The sequence below is a fragment of the Lates calcarifer genome, linkage group LG11 (assembly GCF_001640805.2).
Source record: "Lates calcarifer isolate ASB-BC8 linkage group LG11, TLL_Latcal_v3, whole genome shotgun sequence".
Classification (NCBI taxonomy): Eukaryota; Metazoa; Chordata; class Actinopteri; family Centropomidae; genus Lates; species Lates calcarifer.
In genome coordinates, this window is record NC_066843.1 from 12063130 (window position 1) to 12082624 (window position 19495).

Sequence of the window (19495 nt, forward strand, 5' to 3'; positions counted from 1 at the left end):
ACTTGAGCCAATCACAACAAAGGATGTCTTCGCGTTGAGCACACAAAGCCAATCAGCTTCGAGCTTCATTATCAGTCATGTAAATCCTGCGCTTTGTATCAAAGCTGAAGAAGCCTTTACATCTAGTCACTTGCCAACCATGTGAGGCACACAGTGTTGATTAGGAAAGAGGACCTGTCTATATTAAATGTTTATTTCTGGATTTACGACCAACCATAAACAGCGTTTTATAGACAGATAGGGTAATTTGACCGGTGTTCTGATGCTGGCTTGGCTTAAGCATCGTGATCTATGTATTTATGAATTTTGCTTTTCTTTTATCATTTTCTTCTAATGATTTCATATTAATATTGTTGGGTGTTATGATGGTGATATTTACCATCATTAATCAATCACAGCAAAATTTAAACAAACAAAATTGAATAGTATTTTTTTTTTTATCACAATAGCAGAGAACAGATGCTCTTTTAAACAGGTCAAGTTGAGTTGTCACAGGTCATTAATCCAAATGAAAGACACTAATATACTAAAAGAAATCAACATAATATATAACTGCACTTTGTTTTCTGTCATAATATCGTTGGCTTTCATGTGATAACTGATTTGTCATAAACTTTAATCAAAATTTAATGCTGCAGTGGTTTGTGTATGCTTATTCAGACACTGTGAGACCTACAGTATGGCAATTGCATATTCAATTTTTCATTAACAGTTTTCACTGCACATTTGTTTTTAATTACCAGATATAATTTTTGCTAAAATTAAGACCACATAGTGATAATGACCACATTCATCTCATCTACCAAAAGGTTTAGCATTTCCTGAGTATACCTGCTGCTGTATTTTATAATATTATTTTACTATCCTTATCAATATTAATTTGAACAATAGTAATAACATTATTAGTAGCGCTGGTTATTGTAGCAGTAGCAATAAAAGCAGAAGTAGTAGGATATATAAACATAAACAACATAAACATAAACAACATAAAAAATGCATTTATCTTTATGAAAATCTCTTTTATTTTTTGTGTATTATTTTGCATGCAAGTTTACAAAACAATATGAGTGAGAAAATTATCTGCTCTGATTAACTGATGAAGGAGGAGGAGGAGGAGGCATTCTGTGGCGTGGGGGAAATCTCCCTGGGTTTGAGGACAGATACGTCAGGTTGCTTCTTGCACTCTGGATCACGAAGCTGCAAGCTGCAAGGCAAGAGAAGCAGAGATCTGCACATCACAGGCTCCGAGAGCGCAAAACCTCACCTGAAGCACGGTGAGTACCGAGCTTTTTGCAAATTTGTGTGCATGGCAGTGTTTCTGTGACAATGGCTGTCAGTTGTGTGTGAGCTCATGCCTTGGAGCATCTCAATTCTTTCTCTTTACAGGAGGCGGAGATATATGTTAAAATATAGGAGGAAAAAAATAGGATGTTGGAAGCCCTCTTTGTGTTTGCTCCTTCAACTTGCAACAACTTTATCTGTGGGAAGGGAATTTCTTTCATTTTGTAAAGCAAAGCTCGGCCAATTCTCATATGATTTAAACCATGTCATACAATGAAATATCCCACTGAGGAAAACAAAAGTCTACAGAGTTATATCTTTTATTAGTGTGATTGTGCCTCATTGTCAAAATGGTGCAGCCCCAGTGATAAAAGGTGCAACTCAGCTACATGGTTTCTGACAGTGTTGATTTACCTGAAGACTACCCACAGAGGAACAATAATGCTTAATCAATGCACAAGTTCTGACTGTTTTTAGATTGTTATCTGACAGCAGAAAACACCTGCACCGGTTTCATTCACTGTCACTTTGCATTTCTTCCATGTGTGTGTATCCCTCAGGCAGCCACAGAGGACCATGGCATTTGCAGGGATGCTGAGCGATGAGGACATCAAGGCAGCGGTCCAGGCTTGTCAAGGTGAGTCAGACAGCACACACAGACACACACATACACATACACTCATGCACACTTAACAAGCATCAAAATATTAACACAAGAACACATACTTTACAATAAATTAGCGTGCATCCACCTGCATGTTGCACAGAGAAATACACAGGCGCCGTTAAGCCCACTCCCACTCCCATAGGGGGACAGCATGTATGATGTGTTGTTCACAGTGGGGACAGGGAGCCTGCAGGTAACCTGGCAGCCATGTGGCAGGAGGGCAGTTACCACCCGGATACCAAAGTGTTTATGCTGAGCATTCACACAGAGAAGACCAAATCACACAAGCTATACAGCCCTCACATCCCAAAGCACTTAATTATTTATCTCTAGCAATTATGTCTGCATGACAAGCCAGACACTGCTCAACCGCTCCAATGAAAATCAAATGTCAGTGCTTACATGCCCTTTATTCAAGAAACCCCCCCTCTTAGCAATGTTTTAGGCAAAATAACATTCGAACTTTGTCTGGCATATTTTTTTTTTGCATGTATCAATAAAAGCAGGTCACATTTTTATGATTTATTTTATCAAGTGGAGGATGTCTAATGAAGGTGGGGATAGCAGACAAATCACTTTAGGGTTAGGGATATCATTTTTAAGGTCCCCATCCCTTATTTAAAGATGATATATTATTTAAATCTCAGTGTAAATCTTTTCAGTTTCTCATACAGCGCCTGCTTCAGTAAATCATTTTCAACTACTTGAAGGTAACTTATCCTAGATCAGAATTTCCATCCTTAAGAGCTTAATAAGTGAGTAGCTTTTAACATTTAGGTTTGCATTAAAGCCATGGGCCATATTCAGTGTGCTTTGACTGTTTCAGTGGCACAGTGACATAGCCTGTAATGGTATAAGACAGTGATGCGCTACGGGGTGTATATTGTTAAATGTCAGAAGTTGAAGAATGAAAGTCATCTGAGCGAATGAGTAAATGCGACATCTCTATTCAGCCCCTTACCATCATTGTTTTCTTGTCACTCAGTGATTGACCTCACACTCCCACATCTGCCTGACTCTCCCTCTCTTTGCCTACGTAGCTCCGGGCACATTTGACTTCAAGTCGTTCTTTGCGCAAGTGGGACTGACCGGCTCATCTGAGGCTGATGGGAAAAAAGTGTTTACAGTCCTGGACCAAGACAAGAGTGGATACATTGAGGAGGAGGAGCTCAAGTAAGGATGGAGTCTGTGTATGTGTATGTGTGCGTATGTGTGTGGTTAAACAGCTTGAGCAAGGACACAGGGTGGTACGGATAGGTGTGTTTGTACATGTGTGTTACATCTGTGTACTCAGGCAGAGGTCAGCACATGAATGGAACAGCATTTCCTCAATGAATGAATTGGTTAATATATGAGGGGAGGGCTGGTGAGTGATAAGCGGGGAGTGGGGGGGGGTTGGGTTACAACATTACAGAAAGGCCTAGAGGGGAGAGGAAATGTCATCAGAGAAGATACAGTCTGTGATGATTTAAGTCTGAACTTATCACTGATATTTTCTTTCCCTCCACCAATCAGACTCTTCCTTCAGAATTTCTCTCCGGGGGCAAGGGAGCTGACTGTGGCTGAGACCAAGAGTCTGATGGCGGCAGGAGATAGGGACGGCGATGGCAAGATTGGGATGGAAGGTGGGTGGGTGCTTATAAAATGTCTGACAAAAGCTGTCGGTAGATGAGAAAAAGGAGCCGCCTGTACAGAGGAGCTGTCCACCACTTAGTGCTGAAATTGCAGTCTATAAAAAAACCCATATAACTATAGAACTATGCCCTCAAACAACCAAACTAAATAGTTTGTTCTTTGTTTAGTCATCTTGCTTAACGCTGCATGACGCTGACTTCTTGCCTGCAGAAAACTGAATCCTCTGTTTCTCTTTTTTCCCCCTCACAGAGTTCTGCGATCTCCTGAAATAAAGAGAGTGAACACACATGGCCACAGCTGTCTCTCTTATGGAAATCCAGACTTTCCAGATTGTTTGCTGCAAAGACCAGAAACCTCAGATATTGTGTACCTGCCTGCTGCTCTCCTTATTGATGTGATACGGTAATGCATAAAATGTTTGTTTGGACAGAGGGCTAAAGCTGGATATTAGTTGTGTGTGTATTTAATCAATCAGGTACTTGGAATTGATTAATAAACGTATTTATTAGATGTGATATCAGTGTCTGCTGGTCTTTTTTTAAATTGTGGTGACAATGATGATATCACTTTCACGTAATCTTGGGTCTCTGTGCGTCATATCCTTCATTGCAATGTGTTTATGGTAATGAGAAAAGTTAGAAACGACTGACAAAACACCATATTATCTTAATGCAGTATAAAGAAAAGGCTGTGTCTTAATGTGCTTCACCTGAGTGACATCTGGTGATTACTATTCAGGATTTTTTAAATACAAAACCAAATATCAGATAGGAAACATTTAGGATAAAGAATGAGAACCCAGTCAATGCCTGTGCATGAAATCACTCAGCTATTATACACTACCTCCAAAATGAGACTCATGGAAATGCTCCGGTGGAACATGACAGTGGACAGACTGCCTGGGAAACCCCGCTTCTGATTCACTGCTGCAGATCAGCTTATAACCAAAAACCTGTGGCGATGGGGAATAACGGATCTGAGTCCAATATCGCCCAATACGAGAAAATCGATCGTGTTAAGTAAGTGGAATTGCAGTAATGTATCTTAAATTGATGGGACCCCTCCTCAGACCTCACGACACATGGGTTCTTCCAAAAATTCCCCACGTTTACCTTATTAGGACTAGTACTGCCTTCTGCTGGACGGATCTCGAATTCCTGCACACCTAGTAGAAATAAACCCATAATTATGAAAAATGCCTCTCATATACAGAACAGAGACACTGAGATGAGTTGCCGTGATGACTGGTTAAGGTGGAAAGGACCTAAAGATTAATAGTCCTGGGGGTTTATAGTTTATAAAGAGGTCGTACGGGTGACAAAAACAGATTCATCAGTCACGCATAGTGCACAAAAACATTTGCGAAAAGGACGTTCTCAATCTTGATTATGGTTTTTAGGCCAATGTGTGAAAAAATAAGCTGCGTTCAGGGCCACAGAAATGAGTTGTCAACATATTAGTAACTCGTCCACGTGTTCACGCATGCAATCGCGCAGCGCAGAAAATATAGTCTGAATGATTGGTGCATTGCCTACTATGGACAGGGATCTGGAGGTATAGGCCCCAAAGTCTGTCATCCCTGACAGAGCGCTGAGTTCGTTGAAAACTAGACTTCGCTTCATATGGAGCTCAGATGAACCGTATAGAAATATGCTGCAGCCTATGCTTTAGGTATAGCCGATGTCACACCACGGCGTAAACAGGCAGAGGCCGCACATATCTATCATCTGAGACCATCTCAGGGCGGTGTTGTAACTCCAGTCCTGCAGATTCAAGAATAGAAAGCCTGACTCCAATCATTTGAAGTCATAATAAAACTGAGAAGAGTTAGAGTGTAAACTATATGAGGAAACAACCAAACAATTAAGTTCACCCACTTCTGAGCAGACCTACCACAGACACTATAGGCAAGATTATCAAATAATGCTGGTATCATTAATAATAAACTGTATCATAATGTAAAACTCTGTAAGATGCACAGACAGTGGAGGTATGCAGAGCATATGAGTGGACTACAGTTTACTGATACCACAACACTATAAACTCTAATAAGCAGTCTGTCACAGAGGAGCATGTCTCTGTAATCATATACATTATTACAGTGGTATTTTAATGGCAGTATTTAGACAGTCCTTCCACATATATTAACAACATTTGAGTGGACTACTATGGTTAATTGTTTTGAGAGAGATGACTTAAGTTTAAAGCTGTAAGATTGAACATTTCCTCTCCTAATTAAGAAGTCAGCAGCATTTGGCTGAGTTTTCCTTGCAAACCACAACAAGGGGTATGACCCACCACCCTGCGTTCTCACACACTTCCATCCAATACGTTTATGCTCTCAGATGAAATTTGCAACATCAAAATCAGCATCTTAAAAGCTGGCAATAAATCATACGAGTGCAACATGTCTTGTGAAGTCAGTAAGCAGCAGGCCTGCTCGGGTTTCCACACGTCTAGCTATAGGCCTCCTGCACACATGGTAGCATCCTCATTTGTTCACCTAAAAATAGGTCGAGACTACTAGACACATTTTTTCGAAACCCATGCATCTTGGTACCTGATACTGAGACTCAAAGCTCTGTAAATGGTGTTGCTCCAGGATATATAAGAGAGAGGGAAAGGGGCTTGGGGCATTCACTCGAGTCCGCCTTGGTTTTCACTCGCCTCAGCGCAGCGCAAAGGTGAGTGGGAAGTGCGCCCCGCAAATCTCTGACTTCTGATTGCAGAATGCACTGGGAGGCAAAAAGGGATTCAGACAAGGGAGATCCTCGTGGACTATAAACTGTAGAGAGAAATGGAACCAACACAGGACGACAACAGGACGATTCAATCAGTATTGAAAGGGAGGCCAAATGTGGTCATTTGATTTCAAAGGATCAACGATTGTGGATGATAATTGCACTATTTTACATAATCTCTCTTAACCAGGATGAAAAAACAAGTCACTCTAAAGCTAAAGATGCGTTTGACATCATTGCGTTTCTCCTGCTGCCTTGTTTATTTGTGGCAGTGACTCGTGAGTGATTTGGCCTCTCAGTGGGAGCATCATCTATTTAGTGCCATAGCAGCATAACGCTTTGGGATAAAGAGTCAGACCTAAGCTGTGATCAGAGGGCAAAGAGTAGCTCTTAAGCCCACGAACAAAAACAGGACTGGTGGTGCTTTGTGGCAGGCTTGCAAAACTAGAGCAATTAAATTTAATTGTGACCAAAGTAAACAAGAGGCTAATTGAAAATGGCTGATAATGATTGTTGAATGTTAATGTCTGGCCACTGATGCATGACTTTTTAGCCCACAGACCTAAAGCTGCTTCATGTAAACTCTCTGAAGTTACAGTATCCTAGGCCCTCAGAGTAGCTCTATGTGAATCTCCTAGATACACAACCTCAGTATTTCAGATAGGTTTGCTTTGAAGAAGGTTATCTACAATGCAAAAATATGACCACTGTATAGGACTTGTGATGCTGACACTAACTATGTCTTCTCTCCCCTCCCAGAATAAAAAAGAAAAATGGCCTTCGCTGGTGTCCTCAGTGATGCTGATATCAAGGCAGCTCTGGATGGCTGCGCAGGTGAGCTTCATTATCTTAGCATCCAGTAAATTAAACAGTAAATGCACTGGACACATTCTTATTACCATAATTGGCATATTTGCAATTTTCACTACAAATTGGCTGAGATTACAATGAGCTACACTCTCTATAAACTGCCACAGTTATCACATTATATCAACACTGAAGTACTATGTTGTGCCCATGCAGCCTATTTGGGTGCTAATGGTGTTTAAATGTGTCATTCCAGGTGCTGACTCCTTTGACTACAAGAAGTTCTTCAAGGCATGCGGTCTGGCTAGCAAGACCGCTGAGGATGTCAAGAAGGCCTTCGCCATCATTGACCAGGACAACAGTGGCTTCATTGAGGAGGAGGAGCTGAAGTAAGACATTCTAGCTCTTCACACTTAAAGCTGACACCTGATACTCAGGCCTCAGCGGCCAAAAATATGCACCAGTTATAGTATTGCTGTCTCGTGTTTAAGTTAGGGGCTAAATCAAACTGAGGAGTGGTCTTTCTTTTACCCCCTCATTTATACATATTTATACATGCTAGCTTATCTAGACTATAATCTGAGGATCAAATAACACACTGGCTGCACTAAAGAAGCTAAAGAGAGGCCATGCTGAATGAAGCCTGAAGGTTTAATGACTTTGTACATTTAAATCCTTAATGAACAGGCTTTTAGAAACATTGAAGTTTGTTGTAAAACCTCAAACACAGAGACTGCTTTAAGGGAAACTCATCCTACATAATGATTCAGTGCAGATCAATCAATACAGACTAAGATGTGCACAATTCTAACTTCTGCTGTTTCTCCTCCTTTCAGGCTGTTCCTGCAGAACTTCTCTGCTGGTGCCAGAGCACTCACTGACAAGGAGACCAAGACTTTCCTCGCTGCTGGTGACAGTGATGGTGATGGCAAGATCGGAGTCGATGGTAAGAGTTCTTTGGAGGGGAGGGCGCATTTTTCTTGTGCATCTTTGAATGTAGCAGAACACAGCAAAGACAAACACCATTATTTCTCATGCCTGAATTCTAAATTAATTCTTAATTGCAGTTTAATTTTTTATCATCCATTCACATACCTTCTACAGTATAGCTGCTAAGACTCAAACTCTTGGTCAGAGAGTGGATACAATCAGTCTAGATCAAACCACCATGATGATACAAGAATCTGAATACCTTTTCTTCACTACTAATGGCAGTTTCATTCTACTTTCACAGAGTTTGCCGCCCTTGTAAAGGCATAAATTTCCATTGACCAAGATCTACTTCTTTTCATGGAACTGCAAACTCCTTGCAAGATTCAGTATTCATCAGCTGAAAGAATATTTTTATACCTTATTTATGAGTTGCCTGCGGACTATTTCTCAACATTGAGCACATACTTTACTGTTAATGTTGTTCAGATGTGTTATATGTTCTGAAAAATGACTTGTGCAAACTGTAAAACACCATCTGCACTTCTGAGGAAGAGTGAAAAACCAGGAATAAATACTCTTTTGGTGTAAAGTCATCTCGTTCAGGTCAGTTGTCTTTGAATTGGTCAACTTCTCTTGTTTTATACAACCCACTGTGTTCACATAGCTGAAGCTATGACAACACAATGGGTTGAGGCTGAGGCGGTGCTAAATGAGTTTCCACCTGCCAGGGTTTTTGAATTCTGGGAAGGTGCTGAGAAATGGTTGAACCGACCTGCCCAGCACTTGTTTTGATAATTGGTTAATAAGAAAGGGAGTGTAGCTGGACTTGGGCCAGGAGCTGGCAAACACAGTGGGAATGGCCCTGGGGCTTTGCTCCTTCCTTACTTCCTGGGTCCAGGGAGGTTTGCAATGGATAGCTGTCACACATAGTGTAATTAGCTGCTCTGTTCCAAGGTCTTTTTCTCTACCAACTGCTGAGTAGTCAATTAGATGATGTGCTGTGGCAACAGGAGGGCTATTAACAGCCACCGTTGCATCAGCAGGACCTTTTAGAAGGTTACATCTGCTGGTCTGAGGGGTTCTTAAATTCTTTAATTATCTTGCAGTGTTTGGAATGTGCCACAGAAAATCCTACATACATGAACTGGCCGAAAAAGACTTTACATCTGTCATATTAAAGTCAAATTACAGTCCAAGTGGAAGATACAAATGCTCGGGGAACTGCAATTCAGCAATGTGTAATCCCTCAACCCTATCAGATGAACAACCAGTGGTCAAAACAGAGAGAGACATAATCATAGCAGTCTGCTGTTTCCACAGGCTTTATCCCACAGGACAGTGCTGCCACCTACAGGTCAAAGTCATTCTCTCAGCCTTACAAGTGGAGCGGTTCAGAATCCCCTTCTCCCTAAGATTTATCTCACAGCATGAACATTTTCTCAGGCTTTTAAACATTTTATGCTCCTAAGATAAGACGAATCACGAATAGTCGGATGATACACTTAATTACAATGAAAAGGGGCAGTGTGCGTATTTAATTTTAAGTCGATTAGACCAGTAGAAAAACGCTTCTAGATACAGCCTAAATTTAACAAAAACACAAATACTATTGCATCATTTAGGCATCTAAACATGTGTAAACAACAAAGGCATGTTTCTCACAAAGTGACCTATGATTTATTTTTGCACAAGTCGCTTTAACCCTCAAGACATAAATAGGCATACCATATATACGTGTATAGGCCTGTTTTATCCAAACCCACCAAATATCCACCAAGGACAATTGAAATCATGAGTAAAATAGCCAGTGCCTTCCGAAAACCAATAATGTCACAAGAAAACAGGGAAAACAGCCAATTAGTGCCACTTACGCCAGCTCTAATGTATGCATGCTCAGTATCCACCTTCTTGAATATGGCTGTGGGTTGCCAGCAGCACTTCCAATTCGTCCCCCTCAGCAGTGCACAGGCCTATTCTTAGCATTGAGGGGGATAGTAAAGACTTCTTCAAACGGACCTTTTAAGCGTCTTCATTTGTGAAACTTAAAATAGACCGCTCTCTGGCCACAGGACAAATCCTTATCGCCCCCCCACCCCACACTCCCCATTCTCGTCGGTGTCAGTTGTCTTATGCCTCAGATTTCGATGGAGCGAAACTATAAAAGGTCACCGGGAGCAGCGGGGAAGATCACTGCAGTCGACTCGAGTCTTGTCTGTGTCATCTGTACTCTACAAAGCAAAGACAGCAGAGGTGAGTCTGAATGAGAGGAGGGAAAGGAAGACCCCGGGATCTGTGCAGACAACAGCCGCAGCATCAGACTTTGGCATCTTTGAGAAAACATTCATGATTTAAAAAAAGAAAAAGAAAAAAAAGGACCTTGCACTGCAATGCAGCATCCTTAAGTAAGAGATGAGTTCTTTCCTTTTTCTTTTCTTTGCGGGAGCGTCAGCTGACTGAGGATATGGATTACTGGTCAGACCTCCCTGCATCTGTAGAGTTGCAGTCAATCTCAGCCTCTCGAATTGGATTTGGAAATGCAACATCAAACATGTCATTCTGAAAGAAGTGGACCGAAAAGTGAAATCTTTCCATTTCTATTCTATTTGAAATAATTTATAGAATTTTTATTTTTTTTTTAAAAAGAAAAAACTTTTTGGAAACAAACCAACCTGTTTATCGAGTGATAGTTGCTTTAATGATGTTCAGTGTCTATTCAATGCGATTTATAACTTCTTATAAAATAGGAAAGAAATATGAATATAATGAGAGTAGGCTATCTCCTTCTTTAAGCGTTCAATCAATGCTCTTTTTTTTAAAAAAAAATATCATTTCATTCCTACAGATCAAAATGGCCTTCTCAAATGTACTGAGTGATAGTGATGTCGCTGCAGCCCTGGATGGGTGCAAAGGTGAGTCCTTAAGTGACAATTACGAAATCACAAATAGCCCACCTACTCAGCGGCTTTTTGCTTCTGGGAGCATTAACGGCTACCATATACTGATTTCAGACGCTGGCACTTTCGACCACAAGAAGTTCTTCTCAGCTTGTGGTCTATCCAACAAGACCTCCGACGACGTTAAGAAGGCCTTCGCCATCATCGACCAGGACAAGAGTGGTTTCATTGAGGAGGAGGAGCTGAAGTAAGACGCATCGAACTCCCTTAGTCTCTAAACAGATATGCACACATCAGACCGGTTCATACGAATGGCATTTTGATATTAGCTGCAGAATATTGTTCTTACCGGGCTATGTGCACTGAAGGAATGTAGAGGTTGGGGGTCACAGGGTCAAACTATCTTTAGCCAGTGCCCTGTTTGACAAAGACTCCTCCTTGGACAACTGGCTGCAGATCTTTTATCATTGTTTTTATTAATTCACATCCAATAAATGATGGCTGCCTGCCAAAAAGCCTCATGTCCATGAACTAACCACCGCCTCTGTGCGTCCGCAGGCTGTTCCTGCAGAACTTCAAGGCAGATGCACGCGTGCTGACCGACGTCGAGACCTCGACTTTCCTCAAAGCCGGTGACACCGACGGTGACGGCAAGATTGGCGCTGACGGTATTTGCACTTATTCTGATGCAGGATGTGTGTGTGTTTTTAAAGCCATTCTCTGGATACTGTTTAACAACTGTGTGTTCTCCTCTCTCTCCCTGCAGAGTTCACTGCATTGGTTAAGCCATAAAATAGCAACTGACCAATTACACAAGCTCTGATGGAACAACAAAGCCCATGTCGACCTCCCCCATTTTCATCTGAATATAAATAATTTTTATACATTTGCTTATAAGAGACCTTTCCTCCTATGCAACACACTGTCCAAAATGATGATTGTGAATGTCGCTCGGTTGTGTTCATGTCTTAAATATGAATTTTGCTTACTGTAAAATCTATGATGCACTTTCCAGGAACGAACGGTAAAAAAGAATAAATATTCTTTTGCTACGGTCCTCCTGGATTTTTATTCTTCGTGTATAATCTCTCTCTCTCTCTCTCTTTCTCTCTCAAATTCCTATTCAAATTCAAATAAGCTTTATTAGGATGACAGATCAGAAATATATATTGCCAAAGCACTGACAGATGATTAGCAATTAGAAACCATCATATCAAATACAACATAAAACATTATAATAATAGACATAATCTCTCTCTCTCTCTCATACACACACACACACACACACACACACACACCACACACACACACACACAGATGCACCCTATGGCTAAGTTTAAATATTGATACACACAAAATGCGTGCATACACACTTACACATAGACACATACACGCAGTTTAAGAGCGTGTGTTTCGTCGTGCAGTTCCATTCTGTAGCCACTAGATGGAGCCACGTCCATTTACAGTAAATGTTGGGACACCCTAAGTAACGACGCAGTAAATCATCTGACCATAAAAGCATCAGCTGTCGGGACATTGAGGTCCCTCACTTCAAACAGCGGGAAGTTTATTAGAAATAAATACAGTAGGACGAAATGAAAAGGGCTATTTTAAGCGTCGAAAATGCGCATCTTAGAATCTTTTTATGAACCTGTTAAAAATATCAATTTACAGTCCAACTATTTACTTGAACTTACTACTGCAAAACATGTGAGACAGGATTGTACCAATAAAGGCACTGAAAATAAATTACAATTTCAAGCAATGTGGTTTTATTTTATCTCACTTAAGACAAACGTGGTTTGAATACTGATATTTAGTGCAAAGAGAAAACGGGAATGCCTGAATAACTAGTATTAAATGAGCCTATGTTTTATTTCAGCAACAGAAGAGAATCTAAAATGCTGAGTTCTTCCTCTCAGCCAATCTACAGTGGTGGAAAAAAGTTTTAGGACACCCTTAAAACTTTACACAATCTCAAATATTATCATAAATTATTTGGGGAAACTAAATTCTTGACCGTTTCAATATGTCAGTTCTCAACATTGTCGGTATCAAAGTCAACAAATAACAGAGAATGTGTTCAAAACTGAACAAAAAATAAATAAACTATCACATCATCAAATTAATATTTAGTAGTTCTGCCATTAGCACGCAGTAGAGCTCTAATCCTGGCATGTTCCCCACGAGCCTTTCACACTGTTGAGGGGTAATCTTGTCCCATTCTTCTTAAATTACTGCTTTTAATTCTTCTAAATTCTTAGGTTTACGCTTTGAAACAGACCTTTTGTGCTCCTGCAGCCATGTTCTACTGGCCCTGGATGTGTGGCAAGGGGTATTATCTTGTTGAAACATCTAGGTTTGACCTAGATGGAACAGTGCACGTGCAGAAGGGAGCATGTGGGAATGGCACAATACTTGGCAGAGTTGAATGTGCCATCACAGACAGTGAGATGACCAACACCAGCAGCACTCATGCATCCCCAAACCATGATACTGCCTCCACCATGCTTGACAGTAGGTACTGTACATGCTGGAAATAATGCTTCTCCTGGCACAATCCCTGGTTGCCGGGCTAACGTCTGTCTCTCATTGATCAGGGGCTTATTGACAGCCTTGGACCTTAAGCCATGATCTAAAAGTCGGCCACGTACAGTTGGGATGGAACACTGGACACCAGTTTGGTTTGACCACTGCTGTGATGTCATTCGGCGGTTTTCCCTGCACATGTGGATCAGGATGCGGTCATTTCTTGCTGAAGAAACCCTTGGACGCCCAGATCTTGGTTTGTCTTCCAAGCTACTGGTTCGTCTGTATTTCTGCACAATGTATCCAACTGCTGAAGGACTGCATCTGCACTTCCTGACTATCTTGCGGCAGCTGTACCCTTCCTGCGTTAGGTTAGGTTCCTTGTTTAAGCCATTTTTGTTTCTGAAGAACTTTGAAATGTGCTGGCTTTATATAGACACGAAACACGGCAACAAAAATTGAGTCTTCTAATAAAAAGCACGACCTTCATTAGTGGATCACTGGTACCCAAATGACCCAATACTCAAATTGTCTTATGTATTTTTATGGAACCAATCAATTTTAAGTTTTTAATGTCTTTTTAAGGATTTGTTTAGTATTTTTCGGCTGTCACTGTACTAAAAGAAATTGCACTTGAAGACCTAAGAGTGATTCTTAATGCAATATTTCACAAATGCATGGGGTGTCCGAAAACTTTTTCCACCACTGTATATGACCAGGAGCGAGGCTCGTAAAGAACATTAGCAAATGTAAATGAATAAATGATCGCCCAGTAACCGTATAGTCCACGAGGTATCAACATGGCGCATGACATCATGCACCGGGTGTGGGTAAAGTCGCACCACTGCTCTCGATCCGGTATCCTCAGTCTCTTTTTCACACACGGTCCGGAGCAGATGATAGAGTTTCTCTTTACTTGCTCGCGAGTAGAGCTGCATTAGAAGCTCACACAAGACTATCAGACATCACTTGTTGAGGGGCCCCATTAACAAGTTGGCACCGGGATTAGGTTTGGGAAAGGTTGACATTGACAAACCACCGGAGATACAAGCTTTTATTCAATAATGAAAGACGCCAGGAAGATGCCAGAGGATTAAGCAAAAAGCTGCTGTGCGTAAAACCAATGCCCAAAGCACGTGTCCTTCTTCATTCTTACTCATCAAAAGTTCTTCAACTTCATACTTAATACTCATATCTCACCCGGGGCAACTTCACATATAAAATATAATATAATGTTGATCCTGGACCACGTGCGACAACGCATTTCAAACGACATTCATTCGACAATGAGTTGATCTTTGCGCACGTGTCACGACGCCGCCCCAGACTGGCATCGCTCACAGCTGATGCGTGCGAGAACGCACCGGTGCCAAGAGTCGCTCGTTCAATGCGCACGCGTGTATGTGCGTGTCACGTGGCTTACTTCTAATGTGAGGAAGCTGCCTCATGCATTTTGGTTATATGCAAAAGTATCCCTGAGTGTCAGGTCACAGATGATATTCTGAGGACACTTTTGTGGGGAGGTCCTGGCAAGCAGGGTTCCATGGTGTAATGGTTAGCACTCTGGACTCTGAATCCAGCGATCCGAGTTCAAATCTCGGTGGGACCTGCTTGTTTATTAAATTCGATCATATAGTGTCTAAAATTAATTAGACATTAGTTTAGAAATGTTTACACAAAAGCCATTTCCAGCTGCACATGTCTTTCTCCTCGCCACACACAGTGGTGCTGTAGGCTATGCTGCATACGCACACCTTCAAGCAACCTTTTAATAACCTTCTTTTTCCGTGTGCTGCTGCAGTGTTCAGTCCCAGGAGTGTGCTTAATGACCCCTGAATTTGTTAGTGTGTCAGGGCCTGTGGGGGGGAGGCCACAGATGCCCGCGGAAAAGGCAACCTGAAATGGTCATTTTACAGACAGAATGAACAGTGTGCAGCTCCGCGGGTTGCAGAAAGAAACGAAAAGAAGACATGGGACAAAATGACCAAACTCCAGTACAGAATAACCCCGTGTGCCCTCTGCTTCCTGTATATCTCCTATTCATATGGTCAGTGTGTGAATACCTCGGACACTGGACGTTATGCATCATCATCACCATCGCAGGGAGACGGGACGCCGACGGTAGAGGGTGACCCTTAATCAGCACAGTTGACAAAGCAATTTGGCGAGGCTGCCCTCCTGTCTCCACCTCTTCTGTCAGTGTGAGAAGGTTATAAAGCACCGGCGTCCCTGACATCCACTGATGAGCAGCTATGATGTGTGTTTGGGGGGGTTACATCCGATTTCAATGGAGCTCATCCGCCACCCATCTGCTGCGTCACCTAGAGGTGCAGATGTAGTAGATTAGTATACAAGTGTGCAAGACGCACAGAAGTTTGTGTATGGGCCGATTCATTATCTTAACACTAGTGCCTATTGACACGAGAGACACACGCTCCCTATGTAATAGTACAGCACAACTGTCATGGAAACAGTCCAGTGTCTGTCAATACCTTATTTCCCATAACTCACCTCAAATGTATTGATAAGGGCATATTTTCAGCGGGATGTGGCTCAGGTGTGCTCGTTTTGGGACCGCTGCCTGAAAAAGGATATCTGCATGAAAGGGTGGGGGTGGAGGGGGGAGGACAGCAAGAGAGGGAGGAAAGAGAGAGAGAGAGAGAGAGAGAGAGAGAGAGAGAGAGAGAGAGAGAGAGAGAGAGATTGCTGTTACATTACAGCCTCCCTGCATTTACTGTACTGTATAATTCTAGAGGTGAGAAGAGGAGGAGGGAGTGGGGGATGAGATGGGTGGGGGTGGTGGCTGGGGAGGGGTGGGAGAAAGAGAAGAACGCGGCTTTTTAACTTAATTTGCTATTTGCAAGGGCGTTACAGATGTCCACGGTCCGGGTCTCTCTGCCCCTGGGCGTTATAAATAGTAAAGGTTAATTAGTTAGCTGAGAAATCGGATCAGGGGCGGGCTGTTAGAATTTGATCCATAGACAGGTAACTCAAGCAATCCCCTATTGTCACTGCAATCAGACCTATATAAATCCGCCTTGACGGACAGCAGTCACCACATAGCCTTACCTCTCTCTCTGTGCTGGATCACCGACCGGGCGAGAACCCCACCTTAACACGGTAAGGTGCTCTGTGGATCCGAGGAGGCTGCTTCTGATGGAGACTACTTTTTTTTTTTTTTTTTTTTTTTTTTTTTAAATTTGTAGTTTCGAAAGATTTTGTGGAGGCAAACTCTCTGGCTGCTGTGCACTCAGCGTGTTTTAGAGCAGGTTGTTTAGTTAAGACGACAGGTGAAATCTGTGCGTAAAAAGGGGGAGACTTATTTGTCTTACCGCTGGCAAAAGCCAAAGGAAGAACGCTTTTAAAGCTACTTCTGTCATGTTTAATCTGTGTGTCAGTGTCTTGTATTGACAAAAGTCAGGCGTTACTTTTCTGACTTTTAAGATTTTACAACGATTTAAAGAGTTTTATTATGTCAGCGTGCTGATTCCCTCTGTCCTGGCCTGACTTGTCGCTGTCAGTATTGTCACCTGGACACCTTTTGCTCCCCATCAGCGTCAAGTTGGAGGGGTTTTACTGCCGTACCTGACTGTATGTGTTAATAATTCACTACGGTTCTTCCTCCTACAGGAATAAAATGTCGCTCTCATCTATCCTTTCCGCTGATGCCATCGACGGTGCTATCAAGGACTGCCAAGGTATCGTCTTCCACCAATATCATTACTGCTCTGTTCATTAGATTTTTTTTTTTTTTACCAGTTCTATACAGTATTTCTAACTGGAGCCTGTGCTGTCACGAGACAATAGAGCACTCTCTATACGACAGCCTGCTGGAACAACAGACACATAAATGCATGCAGGCTAAGTTAAGCATAGTATAACCTAGGATATGTGGTTGAGGCATAAGCAGAGTAAAGTTAATATTTAATCCTGTAACCTGTGTTATTACTGAAGGTAAATTACTAAAATATATATATATTAAAAAAAAATTCCACAGAGAATATTCAGGACCAGTGTTTTCTCCAGGCTATGTGCCTCTGGACGAGAAGACGAAGTGGCTTACATCACACTTAATAATAACTTGTCAGTCATGTATCGTCTTGTCTGCACAATTTTAAACTGACACAAATTGTTTGAGGATTTGCCGATATTACAGTGACTTTGCTTTAATTCTAGGTCAGAGGGAGAACTATCCCAAACAGGTCAGGGTAGTGAACTGAGGGTAGAGTTTTGTCATCTTGTGCTGTCACTGACTCTGTTTTCTATTTCCTCCACCAGCACCTGACTCCTTCTGCCCCAAGAAGTTTTTCCAGCTGTGTGGCCTCTCCAAGAAGAGCCCCCAGGATGTGAAGAAGGTTTTTGGGATCCTGGACAACGATGCCAGTGGTTTTATTGAGGAGGAAGAACTCAAGTGAGTTTGCAGACTACAGACTTTTTGTTGTGCCCAGGATCAGATGGGTCAGAGTTCTGTTGCTTGCCTTATGACAGTCACCTGTGGACAAAGACACATGAAAATGAAAGATCCAAAATTCAAGTCTCATGAACACTCATGAGATGCTATAAGCCTGTGCTGTTGTAGCCATTGCAAGAGACGGTGTACAACTATACACAGCATCATGTGACATGATAAACCTACACTGAAACAATCATCCCTGTATCTGTGTACATTTAGAGAATTCTTGTGTTTGCGTTAGGACAGAATAGTTCTCAGTGTTGAATGCTAGTCATTGCCTTTACAGTTATTGCCATGTCTCCAGTTGTCAAACTAAGGAGTACCTCTAGCTTTTGTTGATATTTTTCCATGGCTCTTCTTCCACCAGGTTTTTCCTCCAGAGGTTTTCTCCCGGGGCTCGCGTTCTGACAGACACGGAGACCAAGGCCTTCCTGTGCGCCGCTGATGATGATAGCGATGGCCGGATTGGAGCTGACGGTGAGTGGATCCACACCCACTGGATATGACTGGTTATGCAAGACATAATGTGTATGCAGTGCTAAAAAAAACAAAAAACAAAAAAACAATTTCCACTTTTTTTTCCACTTTGTATTGAGAAACTTTGTTATATTTTTAGAATAGTCTGGTTGGTTACTAAAGTAGACAAGCAGCAATCATAGTGACTCCCTCCAAGTCAATACAAACTTTTTAAGTCCTACATTTTCTAAATAATCGCTGACTTTGTCTGTGCAGCAGTACAATGCAACAGGCACTTAACAATGGCCAATGTTCCTAAAGAGCAATCCTGATTTTAGATTTGTGAATTAGTGAGAGCACAACAGTGCTATTAAACAGCAACATATATTTTAGTGTTACATAAGGGTAGGTGTCAGACAGATGAGGTAAATAATAAGATGTCACAACTTAATAACGCTGTTTCTTTTCTCCACAGAGTTCCAGGCCATGGTCTTGTCCTAAACAGCCGGACTCCATCTCTCCAATTTGATCTGACCCTGCTCCTGCCCCTATTCCACTGCTTCAAGGGCTCTCTTAGTTTTAGTCAATCATTTTCCATCTGGTTAGATAATATTTTTTTTTATTTTTTTTATTCTTTCTAATTTGCAAGACTTGCTCCGGTCAACAGAGATCCACATCCTCATCATGTTTTTAGTTGTTTTTTCTTTTTCAGACAGATCATTAAGCTGCATTGCCCAAATATATGTACAATTTACCAAATTACTGAGAAAATAAAATAATAAAATCCAAGTCTTGCGGCTCTTTGCATTATTTCTATGTGTACATCTTTGTATGTTTCTGTATGTCTTCTACTCAGATGTGGGTTTGGGATGATAAAGTGAAGCATGACAGGACCAGAGCCTCAGTATGTTGTATGGTAGTCAAGGCTTTTACATGATAGAGCACTGAAATTATTTACATTGACTAAACTTACGAATGTACATTACAGTGTGTACACACTGATCCAGATGTGCCTGTGCATAAAACAAACATGCACACACACATGCTGACAGACATACATACACACACACACACACACACACACACCACACACACACAC

The 19495-nt window shown here is 41.7% G+C and overlaps 4 protein-coding genes and 1 non-coding gene across 5 annotated transcripts; all 5 read left to right on the top strand.

The window, feature by feature from the left end:
- Positions 1 to 1191: 1191 nt before the first annotated feature.
- On the top strand, positions 1192 to 4098 carry pvalb5 (parvalbumin 5). The gene is made up of 5 exons (XM_018671486.1): positions 1192 to 1274; positions 1842 to 1918; positions 2989 to 3121; positions 3464 to 3573; positions 3833 to 4098. The coding sequence occupies exons 2-5, from the start codon at positions 1858 to 1860 to the stop codon at positions 3853 to 3855; spliced, it is 327 nt and encodes a 108-aa protein (XP_018527002.1). The 5' UTR covers positions 1192 to 1274; positions 1842 to 1857; the 3' UTR covers positions 3856 to 4098.
- Positions 4099 to 6114: 2016 nt separating this feature from the next.
- Positions 6115 to 8657, top strand: LOC108880009 (parvalbumin beta). Its single transcript, XM_018671474.2, has 5 exons — positions 6115 to 6267; positions 7084 to 7158; positions 7388 to 7520; positions 7968 to 8077; positions 8366 to 8657. The coding sequence occupies exons 2-5, from the start codon at positions 7098 to 7100 to the stop codon at positions 8389 to 8391; spliced, it is 330 nt and encodes a 109-aa protein (XP_018526990.1). The 5' UTR covers positions 6115 to 6267; positions 7084 to 7097; the 3' UTR covers positions 8392 to 8657.
- Positions 8658 to 10253: 1596 nt separating this feature from the next.
- LOC108880019 (parvalbumin beta) lies at positions 10254 to 12015 on the top strand. Its single transcript, XM_018671483.2, has 5 exons — positions 10254 to 10314; positions 10907 to 10973; positions 11073 to 11205; positions 11517 to 11626; positions 11725 to 12015. Exons 2-5 carry the CDS (start codon positions 10913 to 10915, stop codon positions 11748 to 11750), a joined length of 330 nt encoding a protein of 109 aa, XP_018526999.1. The 5' UTR covers positions 10254 to 10314; positions 10907 to 10912; the 3' UTR covers positions 11751 to 12015.
- Positions 12016 to 15024: 3009 nt separating this feature from the next.
- On the top strand, positions 15025 to 15096 carry trnaq-cug (transfer RNA glutamine (anticodon CUG)). The gene has a single exon. It is a non-coding gene; the product is annotated as a tRNA-Gln (tRNA).
- A 1052-nt stretch (positions 15097 to 16148) lies between these two features.
- pvalb8 (parvalbumin 8) lies at positions 16149 to 19185 on the top strand. Its single transcript, XM_018671485.2, has 5 exons — positions 16149 to 16607; positions 17118 to 17185; positions 17766 to 17898; positions 18308 to 18417; positions 18872 to 19185. Exons 2-5 carry the CDS (start codon positions 17125 to 17127, stop codon positions 18895 to 18897), a joined length of 330 nt encoding a protein of 109 aa, XP_018527001.1. The 5' UTR covers positions 16149 to 16607; positions 17118 to 17124; the 3' UTR covers positions 18898 to 19185.
- Positions 19186 to 19495: the final 310 nt, after the last annotated feature.

Coding starts and splice junctions, on each gene's coding strand:
- pvalb5 (XM_018671486.1), top strand. CDS start 1,858: ATGGCATTTGCAGGGATGCTGAGCGATGAGGACATCAAGGCAGCGGTC. Junction 1,919..2,988: donor AGCGGTCCAGGCTTGTCAAG/GTGAGTCAGACA, acceptor TTGCCTACGTAG/CTCCGGGCACATTTGACTTC. Junction 3,574..3,832: donor TGGCAAGATTGGGATGGAAG/GTGGGTGGGTGC, acceptor TCCCCCTCACAG/AGTTCTGCGATCTCCTGAAA.
- LOC108880009 (XM_018671474.2), top strand. CDS start 7,098: ATGGCCTTCGCTGGTGTCCTCAGTGATGCTGATATCAAGGCAGCTCTG. Junction 7,159..7,387: donor AGCTCTGGATGGCTGCGCAG/GTGAGCTTCATT, acceptor GTGTCATTCCAG/GTGCTGACTCCTTTGACTAC. Junction 8,078..8,365: donor TGGCAAGATCGGAGTCGATG/GTAAGAGTTCTT, acceptor CTACTTTCACAG/AGTTTGCCGCCCTTGTAAAG.
- LOC108880019 (XM_018671483.2), top strand. CDS start 10,913: ATGGCCTTCTCAAATGTACTGAGTGATAGTGATGTCGCTGCAGCCCTG. Junction 10,974..11,072: donor AGCCCTGGATGGGTGCAAAG/GTGAGTCCTTAA, acceptor TACTGATTTCAG/ACGCTGGCACTTTCGACCAC. Junction 11,206..11,516: donor ATTGAGGAGGAGGAGCTGAA/GTAAGACGCATC, acceptor GTGCGTCCGCAG/GCTGTTCCTGCAGAACTTCA.
- pvalb8 (XM_018671485.2), top strand. CDS start 17,125: ATGTCGCTCTCATCTATCCTTTCCGCTGATGCCATCGACGGTGCTATC. Junction 17,186..17,765: donor TGCTATCAAGGACTGCCAAG/GTATCGTCTTCC, acceptor TTCCTCCACCAG/CACCTGACTCCTTCTGCCCC. Junction 17,899..18,307: donor ATTGAGGAGGAAGAACTCAA/GTGAGTTTGCAG, acceptor TTCTTCCACCAG/GTTTTTCCTCCAGAGGTTTT.